Source organism: Ochotona princeps, chromosome 22 (genome assembly GCF_030435755.1).
Source record: "Ochotona princeps isolate mOchPri1 chromosome 22, mOchPri1.hap1, whole genome shotgun sequence".
NCBI classification, from domain to species: domain Eukaryota; kingdom Metazoa; phylum Chordata; class Mammalia; order Lagomorpha; family Ochotonidae; genus Ochotona; species Ochotona princeps.
The window spans coordinates 24,927,052-24,948,285 of record NC_080853.1 but is presented as its reverse complement, the minus strand read 5'-3'; the positions used below and the strand labels follow the sequence as shown (position 1 = coordinate 24,948,285).

At 47.9% G+C, this 21,234-nt stretch overlaps 1 protein-coding gene across 1 annotated transcript in view; it reads left to right on the top strand.

Moving 5' to 3' along the window:
* Positions 1 to 580: 580 nt before the first annotated feature.
* The window catches only part of SLC24A3 (solute carrier family 24 member 3), a 445,716-nt gene continuing 425,062 nt past the window's right edge, over positions 581 to 21,234 (top strand). The window contains exon 1 of the mRNA XM_004585641.3: positions 581 to 917. Within this exon, the coding sequence (XP_004585698.3) occupies positions 776 to 917 (142 nt within the window). The 5' untranslated portion in view covers positions 581 to 775. The remainder of the gene's footprint in view (positions 918 to 21,234) is intronic.

Here is a 21,234-nt window from a genome sequence, read left to right as displayed (position 1 = left end):
TCTCCCCAAGTTCGGCGGTGCAGAAACAGCTCCTGGCAGCAGTGGTTAGGCCATAGGGCTCGGACCAGCTGAGGACTGCGCCCCGGCGAGGTCCCTGCTCAGTCCCCTCCCGCCTCCCGGCCCGTGCGCTGCTCTTGCCCCTACCGCACCTACAGCAGCCGCCCACCTCAGCAGGGTCGGCGGCGCAACCGCCGGCTGCGGAGAGCCGCGTCCGCCCGTGCGCCCCGCTGCCTCGAGGCTCCCAGCGCGCGGCCCAAGGAGTGAGGAGGGCGGTCCCCGGGACGCGCCCCTGCAGCCGGCGAGGCCGCCGACCGAATTGGCCAGCAGCAGCGGGGCCCTCCTTCCATCGGTCTTTCCCGTTCTTCCTCCTCCACCTCCTCGGCCGCCCCCGCCTCCAGGCCGCCCCCGCTGCGTCGCCTCCCCAGGCCGAGCGCGGGCGCGGAGCGTGGGAGCCATGGCGCGCGAGGAGGAGGAGGAGCGGGACCCCGAGTGCTGGGAGGCGGTGGCGGCGCGGGCGAGCGGCGAGGAGGAGGAGGAGGAGGTGGAGGGGAGTGGGGAGGAGGGACTGAGCGATAGCGACGACGAGGGCGACGGCCAGGAGGAGCCGGGCAGCGGCGCGGAGGAGGAAGAGCAGGCGGAGGAGGAGGAGGAGGCGGTGGCCGGCCGGGCGCGCAGCGAGGACGCGCGGCTGCTGCGCGCAGGGCTGCCTCCCGCCGCCGTCCCCGCCGCGGCCGCCCACCTCAGGAGCGGCCGGGGCCGCCGTCGCCGCCCGAAGATGCCGCCGGCCGCCGACGAGGACCGAGCGCGCCGCCGCCGCCGGCGTCGCCGCCGGAGGGACCTTCTGCTGAGCCAGCTCTGCTTCCTGGCGTCGGTGGCGCTGCTGCTCTGGTCGCTGTCGAGCCTACGAGAGCAGAAGGGTGAGTGGACGCCGCCTGCCCCGAGTGGGCGCTGCGGCTCCCGCGGCTGTGTGGCGGCCGCTGGGGCGCGGGGTTCGCCGTGCTCGGCTGACGGAGCGGGGTGCCGGGTCCTCCGAGGACGCCCCCTTGCCCCTGGCCGCGGGCTCGGGAGGCGGCGGCCCGCAGAGCCAGGAGCCCAGAGCAGTGGCGAGCGGCCGGCGTCCTTGCTGCTTTTACCTGCGCCCCTCGCCCCTGCCTGCCTTTCCCTCAGGCGGGAGAGTCTGGGCAGCGCGGCGGGGTGGAGGACCCGTCTCCCCGCCCCAAGTAAGGGCCCCCCGCGGCCAGCCGTAAAGTTGTGCGGATTAAGACTAGGCACCTGTGCAGTAACCACCTGTGCGCGCCGGCTCCCTCCGAGGACCGAAGGGGGCGGTCGGCTGTGGGAAAGCTCGGCTCTGAATGTTCTGTGGTGGAAGAGGCGGCATGCTTCAGCTGGAAGCTCCCGAGCCGCCTTTCCAGAACAGGTGCCGGAAAATTGGCATAGGGGTTGGAAAAAAATGTCTTGATCACCCAGCCGGGGGCTTCACGGTGGTCCTGGTCCTGGCCGGGGTGGAGAGTGGGGGTTGCACCCCTGTTGCTGTGGGAGAGATGATGCAAGCCCTGGGACTGTGCCCCGCACTCTGTCCTCTGCCTTCCTCATGCCAGGTCCGTCCCTTAGCCACAACTTTTCTCTTTGTCCCTGTCCATTGCAATGGCCCTTGTGGGCCAGATGTTCTGGGAACAGTTGTCTGGTGCTAACTCTGAGGTGGGGGTGGGGTGCAGAGGCAGCCGGCTTGCAGGGAGAAGTGGTGTGCAATGAGGAGGGGTCACCCCCAGTCGGCACGGTTGGAGGGGAGACAGCTGTGGAAATGTTCATGAGCAAACAAACAAACAAGCAACAAGCACAACAACACAAAAACAGTGGCTGACCTATGCTGTACCTGTTAGGCTACCCGACTCAGCTCCAGCACAGGAGGTGTGGGGGCACACACTCTAAAGGCATTTTGCTGGCGGTGCTAACAGTTGCAAAGGCCATCCTCAATTTCACAAGGGGTTCCTCACCCGTCTGCTGTGCTTACTAACTGTGGCTGGGCTGGGGCTGGCTGCTGAGCCAAGACGGGCCTGAGGTCTCAGCAAACCCCTGCAAGGACTTCATCATATATGGTAAGAGGGACAGAGGCCGGCTGGGGCTTCAGGGAAAGCGGCCATTGGCATCGGGAAGGGGGCTGTGGAGGCACGATTTCTCTCCTCTTTCCCTCCCACCCACCCGGGGCTTGCAGGCCTCAGTGGGTAAAGACTCCACAGGCAGCTGGTAGAGTTCATGCCGCCTTTGGCCATGACTGTGCCAAGTCACTTAGGGTGCCCGCCTGACTTGCCTCCATGCAAGAACTCTGAGTCACAGGGTTGCTGTCATTTTGCCGACGTAACGGATTTGTTCCCGCGGATGGCGAATGTACGTTGGACAGTTGAGTTGACCAGCAGCAGAGCAGCTGGGGGATGCCTGCTTGCCCCCCGCAGCCCCCATCGGGAGAGTTACGGTTTGCGGTGGACAGCGAGGACACTCTACCAAGTGGACACCTGGGAACCAGAGGGTTATTCTGCAGTGGTTTCTCTGGCAGTGGCATTCGTGTTCAGCCGTCACCTCAGGTGTGGATCCTTCTTCCTGCCATGCTTGCTTCGCTCGTTCCCACGGGCATGAGGCTTGAGAACCCCTAGCTCTTCCCGTGGAGACAGCCAAAGAAGATGGCAGGCAGACCCTGTGGCCCCCCAAAGCTGTGCTGTTAGTTGCCATCGCCAGTCCGCTTTTCTTCCATTCTGCATAAATGATCTTCTTGCCTAGTGAACTAACCGCATTTTGCCAGGAGCGGGGGTTTGGAGATAATTCTGATTAATCAGTGCATGTGAATTGGCACGCGATGGTGCTTGGAGAGTGATTCGGCTGACGTCAACATTTGGAGAGCCTTGGGGACCACCCTGCTTTGTGGTCCTTTGGTGCGGACACAGTTGGGGGTTTTGCCTTGTTTTCAGGACATCCTGACTCTGAGAGGCCAGGTGGCCAGCTTAGGGTCACACAGCAGTGGGGCAGGGGGAAGGGAGAGGAGCCACCCAGCCTGAGATGACCCAGCCCCTTGTTCACTGTGCAGGCCGTACCTGGGTGTCCCGTGCTGATGTCTGTTATCCTGCGGCAGGGCCTCCCTCACGATCCGGGTGGTTTGTACTGACTGACCCTGGAACCAGCGTGGCGGTAGCTGGATGTGACTTCTCATGTTCTGACCTGTATTGATCCTTTTTCTAAATACTTTCCTTCCCCCGTGTGGCAGCGATGTTATAGAACACTATAGAGCGTTTCTGACCCTATGGAATCCAGGCTCCCCTCTTGACATCCATCCTAGATCGGACTGCATCCAGAAAAGTTTCACTTTCCACCCCAGGGAGGCCTGGCATGCAGTGTATGGGTCTGGTTGCAAAAGGAATACGCTCTTGGTCTTCTCTGCTTATACCCAACCTGAGGGCTTACTTAGGTCAGGACACACCAGAACTCAGGAGAATGTTCCTTGGAACAGCAGCAGAAGCCCAGATGGCTGCCAGCGTCCCCTGGGCTCTTGGGGGCCGGAGGCAGGCTGGGGTGCCGAGTGCACCTTCTGTGCGTGGCTCTGCCTGATGTACAAATGCCGCTTTCCGGCGTGTGCGTCTTCAGCAGTCGGGGGAAGCGTGGAGGAGCCCCTGGTGCCCAATTTAGCAGCTGCAGATGAAGATCTCATGTTTGATCTCTGTTTTCAAAGCCAGTTGAAATAAAGTGTTAGATTTGCAAGTGCTTTCTTTTATTTTTTTGCAGTAATGATGGATTACTTTGGTATATTTTGAGTGGTTTCAAAGTGTTTAATTTTTCTTTTGCATAAACCGCCTGGTGCTCACTCTCTCTCTTTTCCTGCAGAAGTGGTATGGATGAATCCCAGGGGTTGTAGCTCAGAAGTAATCACAGGTATTTTTTCTAGAATGTTCTCGAAAAAGTGAAGCATGATTAAGAAAAAGGCACACACAGTCTCTTAAACACACTCACATTCTCCTCTCACACATACACACCCACTCATGCATTCACTCACAAACAATATACCTACGCATGATATGCTCACACATAGTCACACACACCTACATTTGTAAGCATACAATGTGTTCACACACAGTGTAGTCAAACACATACACACACACACTCAAAATGTCTAGAAAAAGGAGCTCAAAGGTGATTCATTTTGGTGTGTTTTTTGAAATCCATGTGGATTTTTCACATAGATTTTCTGAACACTTCTCCATGCGTGGATTTTAACATTTTTTTGCAGCAAAATGACTATCTTTTCAATTTATTTTCATTGAACTTTGTTTTTTTTTGAAGCAAAACTTTGGGTTCATTTCTGTCCCAGTCACTGTCGCCACACATAGCTCGTCCCTAAATTTAATGTCATTTTATGTTGTTGCTCTTGGATGTTTTGGGCAGGCATTTGGACAGGGAAGAGTGGGCCTGGCTGGTCTGCCACGCCATGTCTGGGTCCCCTTTGGAAAGGTGTTTGAGGCCAGGCACTGTGACGGTTGGATGTGGCATTCTGGGGGGCAGTGTGGCTGCTGGGAGTGGGGGTGGGTGCAGCTGGTGCTAGAGCCCGAGTGGGCTGTCAGCCGGAGCACCCGGGATCGAGGCTACATGTGCAGGCTCACCATGCAGCTGAGTTTGAACTTCCTGAGAACGTGGCCAGCTGGGTGCCTGAGAGAGCTCCTGGCATTATGATGTCCTGGCCTCAGGGGTCACGCTGTGGCACTTCTGTTCTTGGCGGGGCCGGGTGGTGACATGTCATGGAGAGAGCCTGTGGGCTCACAGTGTAAGGAGTGTGAGTGCAGGGAGAGATTCCGGGAAAGCCAGGCTCTCACGGGAGCATCAGCAGGTGCTCCTGGATGATGATGCACGGATTCCTGCAGATATGTGTAGGTGTGTTGTCTCTGATGTCCCTTCTAGCCATGGAGACAGTGCTGCTCTCTGGCCTGGTGGTGGTGGTTGGGGGTCCCGAGTGGTGTCTAGCAAGAGGGCTGTAGCAGGTACGTGGGGTGCAAAATTGTAGCTGCAGGTGTGAGAGCTCACCCTGGCCTTTGTGTCTTCGTGGTTTCCCAATCCTCAGAGTGCTGCAGGTGCAGCCCTGAGTGGGAGCAAGGCCTGGCTGGACTCTCTGGCTTTCTCCTCCACTGTCCAGCTCTCCCTGTCCGCCATGGCTAGTCACTGCTGGACTTCAGGTCCCGCCCCCACTGTGCTCTCGGATCCTTTGTTGGCAAGTTTGTATTTCTTTGGTCCCTACGTAGCTTCAGACTGGAGGTCAGGGTCCCTGTGAACTTCCTTACTGTTGTCACATGGGAGTCCCATCCCAAAGGAGGAGCCCAAGGGAATGCTGTAAGGTTCAGCAGGAAGTTCATGGAGGAATGCAGATAAAAGAAGCTTAGTTTCATGCGGATGAATGTTTTTGGAAATGCATGCATAGGTTTTGCATCTTACCATTTCCTACCTGTGATATCTGTTGTTAAACGAAGACTCTGTTTGGAGTCCTGGACTGCACGGCCTGTGATTAAAAACTAACGGCAAAGCAGCACCAGCAAATTAGGTGTTGAACTGGAGGAAGGGCTGGGGCAGGTGATGGGATTTGAACCCTAGCCCACCCTTTGTGGGTGCTGTCTGCTGCAGCGTTCTCCAGCGTCAGCTCAGCGGAACATGAGTAAGGAATGGGAATCCCCCTGCCTTTTCCAGCCTACGGGGGAGTGAAGGAGTGACAGAAGGTTGGTTTCATAGAAGCTGTATTTTAGAGACACATTGCTTTGCAACCTTTTCTATTTTCTGCATAAACACATATATAGATGTGGCTCTTCCTCCTGGCTTTTCTTAGCTCCTCATCAACCCAGATTTTTCTCAAAGATTTCCTCCACTTGCAAGCCTCAAATCCTTGTGGGAAGGTTTTTCTGCCCTGGAGGGTTGGCAAAGCCAAAAGAATTGCAAAACTAGCTATTTGCTGAGAATTCCAAGGCCTGGTGGAAGTTGGCGAAGAGGATGGGGTTTGGCAACTCTTGTTTTTCTGTAAGGACATTTCCTTTCTCTTGAGAACAAGATTCTTGGAGGGGAATGATGGCTGACACCCTGTCATGGTGGGGAAGCTGAGATGGGGGAGTGTACAGAAAATGCCCCTGAATGTGCTACTGGGAAAGGAATATGAAATTTTCTGGCCCATTTCTTCTTTCCCGTTTTTGTGGAGCTTGCATGGCAGTTGCTTACTTATTACCTTCCATGAGTCCGAACATGATTTTAGCATAGAGAATTTAAGAATTTGAGATGGTGAGGATTAGGTGGAAGGTTGGTGAACATGCCATGATGAACTCTGGGCCTCGTAGGGTTCAACTTGTGTTCTCTTGTCATTCCTCTTCCGGCCAGCGGGTGGCGATGCTTGTCATCGTTGCTACCTCTGGGGCCACCACCATTCCTGTGGGCTTGCCCCAGTCCTGCTCTGCCCCTTTATGAAATTGCTCAGTGGATGGAGTTCCTGCCTAGATCATGATGTTGTTAAGACACAGGAGCGCTGGTCACCTGGTTGCTAAGCCCGTGGCGGTGAGTGTGCCTGTTGGTGGGGTGACTTGCATGTGGCATACGCAAGATATCCATCAGTCATCAGGGTGGCCTGACTTCCCTGAGAAAGCAATGGGCATCGGATTCTCAAGCATCATGGGAGATCCCAATGAGAAGCCTCGAGCACGGTGTGTTGAAAGTGGTGATGTTCAGGGGAATCTGATGACAAAGGGAACCAGATTGGTCAATAGTAAGAGAGAAAAGGGTAAACTTAGAAGCAAGTGGGCAGAAGACAGAGGCAGGCAACAAGCCAAAAGGTAACAGCAAGTGGCTTATGGACACATATAAAAGCTTTCAGTGTTGGCTAGCCCAGTGTTGACTAAAGTCCTTGCCTTGCATGCACTGGGATCCCACATATGGTTTGTGTCCCAGATGCTCCACTTCTCATCCAGCTCCCTGCCTGTGGCGTGGGAAAGCAATAAAGGGCAGCCCAAAGCCTTGGGACCCTGCACCCGTGTGGGAGACCAGGAAGAAGCTCAGATCAACTGAGTTCTGGCCGCTGCGGCCACTTGGGGAGTGAACCAGTGGACAGAAGATCTTTCTGTCTTTCCTTCTCTGTGTAAATCTGCATTTCCAATAAAAATAAGTAAGTCCTTTAAAAAAAAAGCTTAATTGTCAATAGGGAAACCCACCTATAATGAAGTGCCATTTAACACCAGAAGTTACAGCTTATGCTGTTCTCAAGTGTTGGTAAAGATGAAGGAGAGAGCGAGCGTCGCTTGTTCATGTCATATGAGAACAGAAGTTAGTGCCCACCAGTGGGGGCATGCGGAAGGTGAGCGGCTTTTAAGTATGAGCCCTACCTGCAGCTTTAGCCGTTCAGTGAGATGGATGTAGAGCAAGGCAGCAGGTGGGGTTGGAATGATGATACAGGTGTATTTGAGACTTGCCTGTACTTGTCCCCAGTCACTTGTGGACCATGCAGTGTGTGGGCTGAGACTCTTCTAATGGCAGCTTTCAGAGTGTAGACGGGAGCCCAGGGCACTGGGAAAATGCCACAGTCATTCCTGAGCCAATCAGAATTGCTTGCTTAAACAGGTATCCATGCTTGTCCATGGTCATTTCTCTCTTGGTGAAAGTGCACACAGAAGCTCAGCTCATGTGGGGAGTTCCACATGTGCAGCCCCTTTCCTCATTGCTCCCCTGGCACCTGTATAGGATCCTGGCACATGCAAGGTGAGAACTTTGGCCACTAGGCTACCATGCCGGGTCCCAAACTGACTTTTTAAAAAACTATTTTCAAAAGAAAAAGAGTGAGAGAGGGAAAGAAAGAGTATCTTCCTTCTGTTTGTTCACTTTCCGAATGTCTGCAACAGCTGGTGCCAGGGGCCAAGAACTCTGCTTATGTAGCAGGAACCTAAGTACTGGGTCATTACCCACTGCCTCTGTTGCATTAGCAGAAACTGGATCCCAAGCACCCCAATAAGGGATATGGGAGTCGCAAGCAGTGGCCTAATTGGCCATGACACATTAATAATTTCAAAGTGATTTTCGAAGGGGACAAGCCATACTCATGCCTTAGCAAGAGCTTCCAGGGGAAGGGGTAGGGTGTCACACATGGCCATCAGGAAGTCACGAAGGCCACCTTCCATGGTGGCATTCAATTTTGGATATTTTGCCATTGACATGATGTGGTATCCAGTGTATGACGGTGGCTGACAATTCAAATCAAGGCTGTAATTGTTTGTAGCCAGAGGTGATTTGTAAGTGCTATGCGTGCATGAGGAAGAAAATTGTGTCTGGTTACCTGCTTGATTCTTACTTTTCTTCCTACATTATAATCATCTGGGGAACTGTCATTAGTCTAGAGGCTGTCTGAGTCCCACCTGATATGACCTAGGATGTGGCCTGTTTTTTTTAAAATTTATTTTTATGTGAAAGATTTTACAGAGAGGAAAGGAGATAGAGAAGATCTTCCATCTTCTGATTTACTCTCCAAATGAGCTGATGTGAAGCCAGGAGCCAGGATCCTCTTCCGGGTCTCAGATGTGGGTACAAGGTCCCAAGCACTTGGTCATCCTGTGCTGCCTGCCCAAGCCATAAGCAGATAGCTGGATTAGAAGTAGGGCACCTGGGACTAGGATGGGTGCCTGTATGGAATGCTGAGTAAACAGGACAAAAGATTAGCCTGCTGTGCCACTGTGCCACCCGCATGGGTATTTTGTTCTAGGAAGATGCAGATGGTACCATGGTGCAACCATGGTCAAGTACCACTGGGTTAGATCATAGTCCCATAAATGCTTTTCATAGCTGAGGTGGGACATCCACTATGCTTCACTTTCTTGTCTTGAACATAATTAATATTATCTGCTTAATTTTCCAAACCTTTATCACCATGTGAAGCCCATGCTTGCCTCCTGCTGTCTCAGACAGCTCTTCGTGGGTATGGTGGTGGTAAGTATTCTTCCAAGTTTGTTTTTAGATGCAATCTTTGTCCTATTCTTACGGCCTGCGCTTTGTGTGTTGGGCAGGTTGTTAATTCTTGGCTGGCTGTCGTCCCATCAGCTCCATGCTGCTTCTGCCTGTCATCTCTCCATGACAGCGGAAGCCCTCCATTGCAGCACCCATGTCTGTGTGCCTTATTTGCATTTTCCCTGCATCTGCAGGCTGTGTTTTTTGGGGAATCACAATTGCAGGGACCTCTGGAATAGGGTCCCTTGGAAGGAAGGTTTGAGACTGTGTGTTTGGACATAGATTCCTTCTGCTTCTCCACTTACAAGGGTGCAAGAATGTAGGTTGGAAAACACTGTGCTTAGAATCTTGAAGGCGTAACTTGGATGTTTTCCACCTTCCGGTTTTGCCTCTGAGCAGCCTGAAGCTGTCCTAGTTTTTAGTTTATTTTGGAACCTGATGCCTCCCTCTAAGAGCATGGATGGAGGTACTTCAGAGAGCCCTGTGGAAGAATGGAATTAGGCGACAGGTTGATTTTGAAGTAGCATACTTTGGAAGGCCATGAGTGTTGTTCTGGTAATAGGGCAAGTTTGTGAAAACTTCCTAAAGAGCCGTGGTGTGTCCCTCACTGTGCTCGTCAGGTGCTGGGGGTGCTGGCGTCCGGCTGGGTCACTGTTACGTGGCCATGGCGTCTGTGGTCATCCACCACCCTGCATTTTTTCACCAGGCTTCCTTCCGTCTGGAAGCTTGTGTCCTTAAAGTCGGAGAAATTTCCTTGTATGCTTTCCTCCATGCCCTCAATTCTTTCTATCTCTCATCTATTTAGATACTTGACTTCTGGATTGGTCTTCTCAGTTTCTCTTCTCTTCCATTTCTCTCACTTGCTTGTTCTGATTTCTGTGGGTTTGCCTAATCCTATCTTTAGCCCTCTACCATGATTAAACTACCACTGTCCATATTTTTTATTTTCCAAGAGTACTTTCCATTTAATGGCATCCAATGCTTGATGTAGAATAACTTTTTTTTATGGACCTAAGAATATTCCAAGTAACCTTTGATGCTTTCTGTTCCCTGTGTGGGCTCTTTGTCTCCAGTTTGCTGTTGCCCATTTATGTTCTGCTATGCATCTGACTTTGTGCAGGCATCAGGATCATGGGTGGCCTGTCTTCTTTAGGGGAAGCACGGATGAGAGTTGTGAGATGAGATGTTAGTGAGTGACTAGAGGAATCTCATTGGGCCATGCCTGTTGTGTGCTCTGTTTATCAGGGGTTGGTCAGATTTGCCACAGAAAGGTCCTGTCTTAAGGGGAAAGACCTGCAGCCTCTGGGAATCCAAAGTGAGAAGAAGGAGTTGAGGTTGCAGTGGGATGTGTCCGGCCCTGGTGATCTTCCTGCACTCCGGTGTTTGGTCTTCAGAGTGCTGGTTGAGAAGGAGTTGAATCCCTTCTGTGCTTGTGTGACAGAACCAACTCAACAAAGTCTGACTTTCTGCCTACACGCTGTCCTGTCTTCTATGGCTTTCTGTACCCAGGAGACTGAGAAGGGTTAGAATCTTCCAGAGGAACTGAGTGTTGGGGGTAAGAGGGAAGAGGGAGGCTCAATTGTCACGACCTACTTTTGTTGCAGTTGGAATTTTTGTTGTAAGGATTGCAAATTCATAGGCAGATGTAAGAAGCACGGTTTCTCCACTTGCCTCCAGTGGTAACACTTTGAAACATTTGAAACACATTGAACAATATCGTCACTGGAGTAGTGAGTTGGAAACAATCCACCAGTCCTAATCATATTTCTTGTGTGTGTGTGTGTGTGCGAGCGTGTTCTAAATTCTAGACAATTTTATTACTTGTGTAGGTTTGTATAGTCCACAGTCACAACACTGCACAGATCCAGGATACCCCAGGTACCTCTTGGTACAAAACAACAGTGATAACTACCACTGAATGGTCAAGGAGCCGGTGTTGTGATGCTGAAACTCTGGTTCCAGTTCACTGGTGGTTCTGCTTCTAATCTAGCTCCCTGCTCGTTCTCCTGGGAAAGCAAAACGTGGCTCCAGTGTGTGCTTCTGTGCCACCCTTGTGGGTGACCCTGATGGCATTCTGAACTCCTGGCTTTAGCCCCGGCTATTGGGGCCATTTGGGGGAGTGATCAGACGTTGGAAGATCTTTCTTTCTCTGTTGCTCTGCCTTTCAAAACTGATTATCTGTTTATTTTTTTTTCCAAAAGAACAGTCAGTTACTTGCATAACCTACCCCAACAACAGTGTCTTTAAGAATTAAGGGACTATTGTACTGGACTCAGAGAATTGCCTGTAAGCTGGGGGCAGGGCAGTGAGCAGCACGCAGGATCCTGAAGCGCTTTCTCAAGTCACTGTGGCTCTTGTGTCTCAGGTACGCTAGGCGGCCGGAGCTAAGTGCAGATGCAGGCCACACATGACTTGTTTGCAGTTTCTTTCATGAGGTTGTTCTTTCTTTTTTTCTGTTGTTTGCACAATATTCCTGAATGAATGATTCGTGAGAACAGTTTATTTAGGTAGATGTCGTTGCTTTGGGCCCATGTAATGTGGCTCCCATTGGTCGCTGTTAGAGATGTCAGTGGAGCAGTTCTGGGGGACCGTGGAGTCTTAACATAGTGTTTAATGTTGGCAGAGAGTGACCTCACAGAGAACTGACACTCAAACCCCAGTACCCAGGCTTTCTCATGTCTCACTCAATAAACACCCAAGCAAAACAAACCAACCAGCAGAACGTTAAGGCTTCGGAATGTATGCAAAGCCAATGAGCTCCAGGTAGACTTACTTCATATTCTGGAAGTTTCCAGAGTGCTGTAGTCTCTCTGGGAACGTTTGGCCTTTAGTGTGGGCAGTGCCTGAGTGACTTGTAGCCAAGTGAATGCTCTGTGTAGTCAGAAACACCAGCTGTTCAGACGCTTCCTAGCATGCTCCAGAAGAGTGTGGGTCAGCTCTCACTGGGGTAGTCCCTGATGACAGTGATTAGCCCCTTTGAAAACCAATGGCCCTTGGGGTGTCTGAGCTTACAAGTTTGCTACTTTTTTTCATTTCTATTGTCGCAATTCTAGGAACTGTCTTCCTTCCCCGTTTCCCTACAGCTCTACCTTTCAAAAGTATTCAATCTGTTTCTAAAAAGCAGTCAAGTCTTGGGTGCCTGGACCCCCGGCTTGTTCCCTTGTATGCCCAGGGATTTGGGAGTGGGGACTGTGGGCAGAAAGAAAACCCAGTGTTCCTAATATAAATAACACTGACCTGGGAACTGGCCACTTCCACTGTTCTCCTCTCCTGATGTGCCAACCTTGATATCAGACTCTGCGAAATATCTTGTATCCTACTTTTAAATTGTTTAAGATTCCTCAGTAGTGTCACATCCATGTAGTCTCCTGATGCTCAGCACTGATAACAGATTATTTTTAAAACTTTTAGGAAATTTCAGCTGAAGTGATGAGAGCCTAAGTGGTGTCCTACGTGGAAAATCACGTTGGAAAAACCTGGGTGAAAGGATTACAGGAATTCATTAAACTATTTTTCTGAGTGTTTTTTTTTTGGTAGTTTTTAAGTCTTACGTTGTGTCAAAATAATAAGTTCAAAAACTAAAAATACATACTTTAATGGGATTGATAGTATATCCTATATTGGAAATTGAAAACTAAAAACTTCAGATTAAAAACTGCAATCGAACTGCCAATCAGGAGACAGAACAGTGTCATTCTGTTTTTGATCCCTATTCTCTTTCCTGTCGTGATGGTTTGAGTTTTTGAAAACATTATTAGATGGAGTCGCAAAGTCTGCTATCTTTTTTTTTTTTTTAATTCCGTGATAATGTTCCATAGGCTCCTGGATTTCTCTGCCCCTCTCCCCATATCTTTGCCTTCCCCGTTCCCTCCATGTCATTACAACAATGTAGTCCTTCCCAATCAGTCGTTAAGTCCATCATTCTGCTATTTAAGTGTATCCTGATATTGTAGGCATGGACACTGGCAAAGAGTCTAGCATCAACAACAGAGAGAAAAGTAGAAAATTTACACCAACGTGAAGCTAAAAAACATGCTACTGAATAGCCAATGTGTCACTGAAGAAATGAAAAAGAAAAATCAAAGACCCTCCTGAAGCAAATGATGCTATTGTATGACCTATGAATCAGTAAGAAAATTAGTAAGAAAATCAAAAAACTTTTTTTGAATGAATGAAATAAAAACAAAAATTATCAACTCCCCTGAGATGTAGCAAAGACAATATTGAAAGGGCTATTGATTTCGTATTTTTCTTGAAGGTTGCCTCATGCCAGAGAGAGCATATGATATTTGTCCTTTTGGGATTGACTTGTTTTACTGAGCGTAATGGTCTATAGTTGGGGCCATTTGGTTGTAAATGGTGGAATTTCATTCTTTTTAATAGCTGAGTAGATGTACCACAGTTTCTTTATTCACTCCTCTTTTGACGGGCATCTGGGTTGTTTCTGTGTCTTTGCTATTGTAGATTATGCTGCTGTGAACATTTTAAAAAATATTTATTTATTTATTTAGCTTGAAAAAGTTACAGAGAGAAAAAGAGAGACACAGAGAGGTCTTCCATCTACTGGTTCACTCCCCAAATGGCTGCAGCGGCCAGAGCTGATCCGATATGAAGCCGTGAGCCAGAAGCTAACTTCTTTTTGGTCTCTCACATGAGTGCATGGTCCCAAGGACTTGAGCTATCCTTCATTGCTTTCCCAGGTCATAGGCAGGGAGCTGGAACTTGACCTGGCACTCATGTGGATTGCCAGTATTAGCAGGGGCAGGATTAGCCTTTTGTGCCACAACACCAGGTCCTGGATTGATTTTTTAATATACTGATAGAGTCAGCCCTGTTCATAGTAGAGAAGTTACCCTTGATCACAATGTGTTTTCCATTTTATATTTCCTGAATTTGATTTGATCATATTTTGTTGAGGATTTCTGTACCTGTGTTCACACAGGGCAATCATCTGTAATTTTCTTTCCATATAATTTCCTTTGTCTATTTCAGCTAGCAGTGGACGATGGTCCCGTAAAATAAGTTGGAAAGTATTTGTTCCTCTTCTGTTTTCAGAAAAGATAATAGCAGTACGAAATTGGTGGGTTCTGTTTTAGCTTGTCATATTTTTCAACATGACAGTAAGTTTGAACATAATTTTTGATTCTGCATTGTAGGAATAAAAGCTACAGTATTTTTGTTATTTGCAGCAAATGATATTTTTAAAGCACTCAGCTGCTTCAGATCCTGCTCCAGTGTGTTCTCCCTGCATGGACACTTTGGATTCCCACAGCAACCCTGCGCAGTTCAGGAACCATTCTTAGCTCCCTTTGGCATACAAAGGAAAGTAGACACAAAGAATTTAAACTACTCAAGATCACAAGGTTTCCACATGTCAAGTAGGGTTTGAATCTGGGCCATCTGATTACATAGTCCATACTCACATCCTCTGATTATGTCACATAATTCAATTCTTCAGACGTCTCTTTGGGATGTGGAGGTGTGTTTTCGATGTCCTCACTGTGATGGGTGTCCTGGTACAGGCATCTCTGGCCGTCTCTGAAAGGGGGATCAGAGAGTCTGTGGTTCTTGGGTGGGAAAGGATGCTGTTGGAAGGGCCAGTGGTGCACCTTCTGCTCTCTCACTTTCCAGGAATCTGAGAGGCTGGTAGCCAGCAGCGTGTCAGAATGTGTTCAGCTCAAGGTCCTCTGGTCAGAACTGGCATGATCATTCTTGTAGGTATTTGTATTTCGCTTTTCAGAAACATGCTTCTCCTTGTTCTGATTTGTCTTTGATGTGGGCCAGTGGGTGGGTTTTACGACTATGTGTTGGCCATGTGTATTTCTTTCCTGGAAGAAAGGGTTTGTTCATTTCCATTCTCCTTTTGCTCCCAATGGAGTGTTTTTCTTACCTACCTCTAAGAGTTTTAAATATGTTTCACATATAAACTTCCTTCGTCTTTAAATTTTCTTTTTGTTTGATATGCAGTTTTGTTTTTATCTAGGCCAGACTGTAAGGCAGCCTTCAATAATTTCCTGAAAGATACGATTATGAAAAAAACAATACAAGGATTCAAAGATATTTTTGCATGAAAATAAACCTAAGCTTTAATTCTATTTTCCTTGAACTTTTTGAAATCCCACCTCTTCTTTCCCTCTCAGGTTTTCATTGTTTGATTCCTAGATCCGAAGTCACACACGTACATTGATGTCTTTTCCCCTGGATTATTGTGGTTTAATTTTTTTTAACTCTTTCCCTCAGAGTTTAGTTTAGCATAAAATGAAGATTTAAGCAGTGAAGCATATTTAGCAGGGGATTCTAGTGAAGTTTATTGAATAATCTCTCCCTTACACACACTTTTTGTATGGCTTTTATTCCTTGCTATCCCCTTGTGTACCAGTGGCAGCTTCTGTGATGTCTATTTTAGTCCATAAATTAATTATTGTAGTGTATTGGCATGTTAATTATGTGGTGGGACAAGATTCCTTTCCTCTTGTTTTGGAAAAAAAAACTATTTGTTCTTTTCACTCCTTTATCTTCCCAGGTAGATTTTAGAATCCCTGTTAAATTTTTGCTAGGTTCCTGTAGGTTGGGAAACAAATCTATAAATAACGTGTGGGAAAATGACATCTGGCAGAGTTGATTCTCCTCATTCATGGTGTGCTGCTTTATCTGACCAAGGCTGTTAAAATATGACTCAACTCATGAATGTTTCCCGGATTTCCTCCAGCTTTTATTAGTGAAAGGTATTCTGCTAGTTATTACTATTGCTGTTACCTTGTGCCTTGCTTGGTCCTTTTATTCATTCATTTGTTTATTTTTATTTCAAAGGCAGATTTCAAGTAGAGATTTCAGAGTTCAGAGACAGGGAAAGGAAGGAAGAGAGGATTTTCTTCCATGGTTCACTCCTCAAATGGCTGAAACCGCTGGAGCCTAGCTGATTTGTAGCTGGGATCCAGGAGCATCTTCTAGGTCTCCCATGTGGGTGTGGAGTCCCAGGCTTTGGGCCATCCTCCCTTGCCTTCCCAGACCTTAAGCAGAGAGCTGGATCAAAGGTGGAGCAGCTGATACTAGCAGGCAGTGGATTAGCTTGCTATACAACCACACCAGCCCCCAATGTATTCTTCTTAAATACTTTTACTTCTTTATTTTTTATTCTTCAAAGTTTTAAATAACAAAATAACGTTGAAAATAGATGCATTACACTAGCGGCATCGTATTTGGTAATCATTTTCTGCCCCGGAATTTTAGATTCATGCTGTCAGGGAGTAGTTTTGGCTTGAGTTGCTTTTCATTATGGTAGGAAAATTTCCTTTCTAATTTTCTAAGTGGTTTTTTTTTTTTTAATGAGTCATGAATGTTGAATGTGGTCAAATGCTTCGTTAACACTTACTGAAGTGTTAAATGTAGCACTTTATCTAATATTTCCTTGAATAGAACACTTCAGTAGATGCATAGCCCCAGTCGCCACTGTGGAAGTAAACCCTGGATAGCAGTGGTGCGCTGGCTGTTTTGAGACTGGCATTGGACTTGATGTTTGCCGTGAGCTGTGACATCTATGGTCATGAGAGGTGCTGCATGGAGTTCCAGTGGCTGGCTTGGGTGTCAGGATGACAGTCGCTGTGCAGGATGAATTGTTGGTCTCCAGGCACTGCCATGCTTGGGAGTATTTTAGGAAAACTGGAAACTGTGTGACTTGAAAATCTGAAAGAGCACTTGTGATACTGACCGTCTGGCCTTGGGTTCTGATGGAAGGTAATTTTGTACAAATTTCCATTCATTTCATCCCTGCTTTTCAGTGTAGTTGATTTATGTTTTCTCAGAGAAGTGTCAACTTAAGATGGAAAAAACAAATAAATGCATATCTTTTTCTTGTTTGTTTAGTAAGAGAAGCTATATAACTCTTTTTTCAGGACTAAAAGATAGGATTTCTTTTTTCTGTGATCAAACCAATTTAATTTATTTTATTAATTTGTAAAGTCCCATCTCCTGTAGTTCTACACCAACCTAAAGTCCCATCTCCTCTAGTTCTACACCAACCTTTATCTCACTTTTTTACGAGCCATTGATTACAATCTTCGTTTGTGTTTTTTCTAACATGAATTAAAATCTTATAGTTTTTTTTCCTCCAATTAATTATTTGGGAGACTGAATTTTAAAAATTATTTAAGACTTTACTTGTTTGAAAGCATGATTTATCCAAAGAGGAAGAAAGGGAGACAGACAGATATTCCATCCATTGATTCACTCTGCAGATGACTGCAGTATCAGGGCTGGTCTGGCTGGAGCCAGGATCCAGGAACCCCAGCTGGGTCTCCCCTGTGGCTGCCGGGGGCCAAGGACTCGGAGCATCTTCTGCTGCTTTCCCGGGTATCAAAGCAGGAACCTGGATTGGATGCAAGTGAAGCAGCCTGTGTTTGAACTGGAGCCCATTTCTTCTGACTTGAGATTTCTGAGTTGTCAGGATGCTTTTGTGTGTGTATTTGTGAGATACGACGGAGGACTCTGCCTGTGCTTTGCGTTGTGTGTGTCTGCTTTTCCTGGCACGTGAGCTGCTTTCACTGAGCTGCCGTCTTCTCTTTTGTCTTCCTCATCTTTTTGCGTTTTGCTCTTCGTTCTGCAAGAGTCACCATGTTATTCTTCTCTTCAGCACTGCTAGACTGGCTCTCTTTGCCTCTGTATCTTGTGCTTGCATTTCTGTGCTTTTCAGCATTGCTAATCTTGTCCTGCTCCCTGTTCACTAACTCCCATTAGCATCTTAGCCTTGCTGTGCAATTATTGATTTTTCCTCCATATGGGCCGTCTTTCTTTGCCTATCACAGAAGCTACAAATAGAATCTTTCAGAACTTACTTCTGCTTCCTCTTGTAAGCCCTTCCTAGGAGAATAGTATTCTTTTCTTATGTCACATGGAACTTTCACAGGTGTGTTACTCACCTTTAAAACCCAGTCCAGACACGCCTGTGAACAGACCGTTACCACCACTCTCACCTGGCCTCCTTATGTCGTGTTGAGGGGCAGGTTGGGGTGTGTGTGTGTGTGTGTGTGTGTGTGTGTGTGTGTGTATGTGTGCGTGCCTTGGTCAGCTTCCCAGTGTGTGTGTGTTCATGTTTCTGCGGTGACCCAGATCTTGCTGCTGGCCACCTGGTTATTTGACTATTTAGATGGAGCTTTGTTCGTTTCAAGCAATGCATGACTTTTCCTTGTTCTCCCTTCTAAAGAAAATCTCCTTTCCTGGTTTGTGTCTCTGTGAGCTTTTTCTGTCTCTCCTCCTTTTCTCTTGAGCTCACCTCCATCCTTCTACCGTTTTGCCTGGGTGGGCTGCATTCCTAAAGAAGCTTAGTCCACCATCACTTGGTGGCTATAACTGTTTACTCCTTTGCCATTGCTCTTTCCCCATGTGGACTGTCCATTCGATGGCAGTAGGAAGTTTGTCAGGTGCATTCCTGGATGTGAGCCCAGTGCCTGGTAGGAAGCAAAAACTCAACAATTACTTGTTGAATTACTACTTTGTGCTCCTGTGGCATGGTGGCCACTAAACTGAACCTAGTTTGTATGTTTGATAGAATAGTATGATGTCTGTGGCTACAGAAATAGAAAGAAAAAAGGAAGCTGGAATTATGCCATCTCCCAGTATCAAAATGCTCATTTTCAGTGTTCATGGCCAGTATTTGGTCATAGGCACAATGTTTTTCTGAATGGGTAGTGAATGATACTCAGAAACCAAATGCCCCTCCCATCACTGAAGGTCGAAGAGTACTCATAACATCAACTCAGCGTGGCATGTTGCAGTTTTGACTTAGAACTTGACCGTTTTGTGTTACATTCTCATGATTTCGCTTAAAAAAAAAACAATCACTGTCTCACAGTGTTGACCTTCCATAGGTCAGATAGATCGTTGTTATTCATCGTTGGCTATTTAGAGTCTTAGAGGTTATCTGGGAAACCTTATTATGCGTAATTCTACACCTCTGTCCATCTCTTGAAGGCTGCAGCTGTGACTGTGTGCGAAAGAGTGCAGTTGGCCTGACCTGGCTGGCAGGGCTGCTGTTCACCATGCCCGCAGCTCATGCTGGTACAGAGCAGGTGCAGACGTGCTAGGTACAGATGGCATGTCTGTGTCCAGCTCTGTGTATCGGGCCATCCACTTTAGTATGTTTGAAAAGCAATTTTGCTTAATTCCTCAAGAATGCATTGGATGTCCCCACCTCTGTCTCAAACCTCATGTTGCCCATCTCCCTCATGCTGTCCAAAGCGGATCTTCCCAGCATGCTCACCCAAACTGGAGAAGAGCTAAAGGCAGGTGTGTATGGTCCAGAGAAGTTCCAGAACAGCTCCCAGCTTGGATAAAACCTTGAGAGAGCACTTCACATTCAGTCTGGGCATTGCCTGCACATGTATCATGCAGTGACCTTTCCTTTCTTCAACACAAGTGTTGTTTTCCTTATCTTTGCTTCTTGACAGTTTCTGTGGTTTTCCTGCCCAGCGACTGCTCCTTTGATTGCAGCATGGGAAAGAAAAACAGAATTTTAGCTGCTGGCTCCATTTTTGCAAGAGCAGTGGAGAAGGGGTAGGGGATCCCCAGGCTCCCAGTGAACCCATAGTGTTGGCTGGGCCTGAGGGGTTGGGGTGTCCACCCAGGATAGGTCTGGATAGCTGCTCTGCATGAGATAGGTGCATCATCTCTCCTTCTCAAGCCACGAAAACCTTGACTGGGTCTGCTGGGATCCTGCCTGCGAAGGGATGCTGCTGTAGGTTTCTGGGGTGTCCTAGGTGTCCCATGATCACTCTGTGTTGTAGATCTAGCTTGTACATTTGCTTTTAAATATTTTTCTACTTTAAAAGATTTAATCAGCAGACAAAAGTTGTATAGATTGAAGATTAAAATATAATGCGATTTGTAGGTTTGTTTACTTAGTTGAAAGTTGTTTACTTAGAATGACAGGGAGAGAGGAGGAGGGAGAGAGAGCTCTTCCATCCACTGGCTTAATCCTCAAGTGATCCCAACAGCCAGAAACTGAGCCCGGCTGAAGCTAGAAGCCAGCAGCTCCATCCAGGCCTCCCACATTGGTGGCAGGGATCCAAGCACTTGGGCTGCCATTCATTGCTTCCCTGGTTCTTAGCGGGGAGCTGGGTCAGAAGCAGAGTAGCTGGCCCTCGAACTGGCACTGTGATACGAGCTGCTCTCATCACAAGCAGTGACTTGCCCACTGCACCACAATGCTGGCCCCAATGTGATGTTTTGATACACATTATACGTGGATTACTACAGTCATAGTAATGAACACATCTACCTCCATCATCATTACTACTAGGGTGTGTATGGAGATACATCTGCTCTTATCAAATTTTAAGTGAATACTGTATTATTAAGTGTAGCTACTGTCCTGTACAATGGATTTCTAGGACATACTCATCTTAGAGCTGAAAGCTGGCACTTTCAGTAAACCTTTCCTCTGAGGAATTTGTGGACTATTTCCTGCTTATGAAAATGGAAGACAGCACAGGTGATGCTGATTCCTCCTGGAGCACCTGTCCCTGTCCTTGGAATCCACACTCCTGTCTGAAGTCGTACTGAAATCAGTGGAGCATGTCCAGGTTTGTAGACATACCTCTATTAATTTATAGTAAACCTGAGCCATTTCATTGTCCACAGATGCTATTGACCCATGCTTTGTGTTCTGTATCTTGCTTATTCTCATTCAACAGTGCATGTTAGAGATTGATCTACCTCCTTTAAAAAAATATTTGAGAAGTAGAGATAGAGACACAGGGCTCTCACCTGTGGTTCATTCTCCAAATGTCTGCAGTGGTTGGAGCTGGGCAGGAACTCAATCTAGGTGTGCTGTGCGGGAGGTGGGAATCCAGTTGCTTGCTCCATTAGGCATGAGCAAGGAGCTGGAGGCTGTTGTTGAATACAGGCAATACAATGTGGAATGCGTCTCAGCTCTGAGCTGAGTGCTCATGCCTACCTCATGTCAGAATGGTCTGCCAGGATGTCCTGGGCACTTTTTGATGCATCTTCCACATTCCTGCTGCCCTGCTCTTGTCCCCAGAAGCCATGCTCCCCAGCTTGCTTTGCTTACCTTCTAGCTGCCAGGTCAACTTGAACTTCAGGAAGTACAGGAGGGAAAGAGAATGGCTTTTTTCTCCCTATTGTTTTGTGCTTCCTCCCCACCCCGCCCCCCCTCCCCCCACTTCAGGGCTGTGACTCCAGGTACACAGGGCCAGCCCTTCCCTGCCTCATGAGGCTCCTGAACTGTGC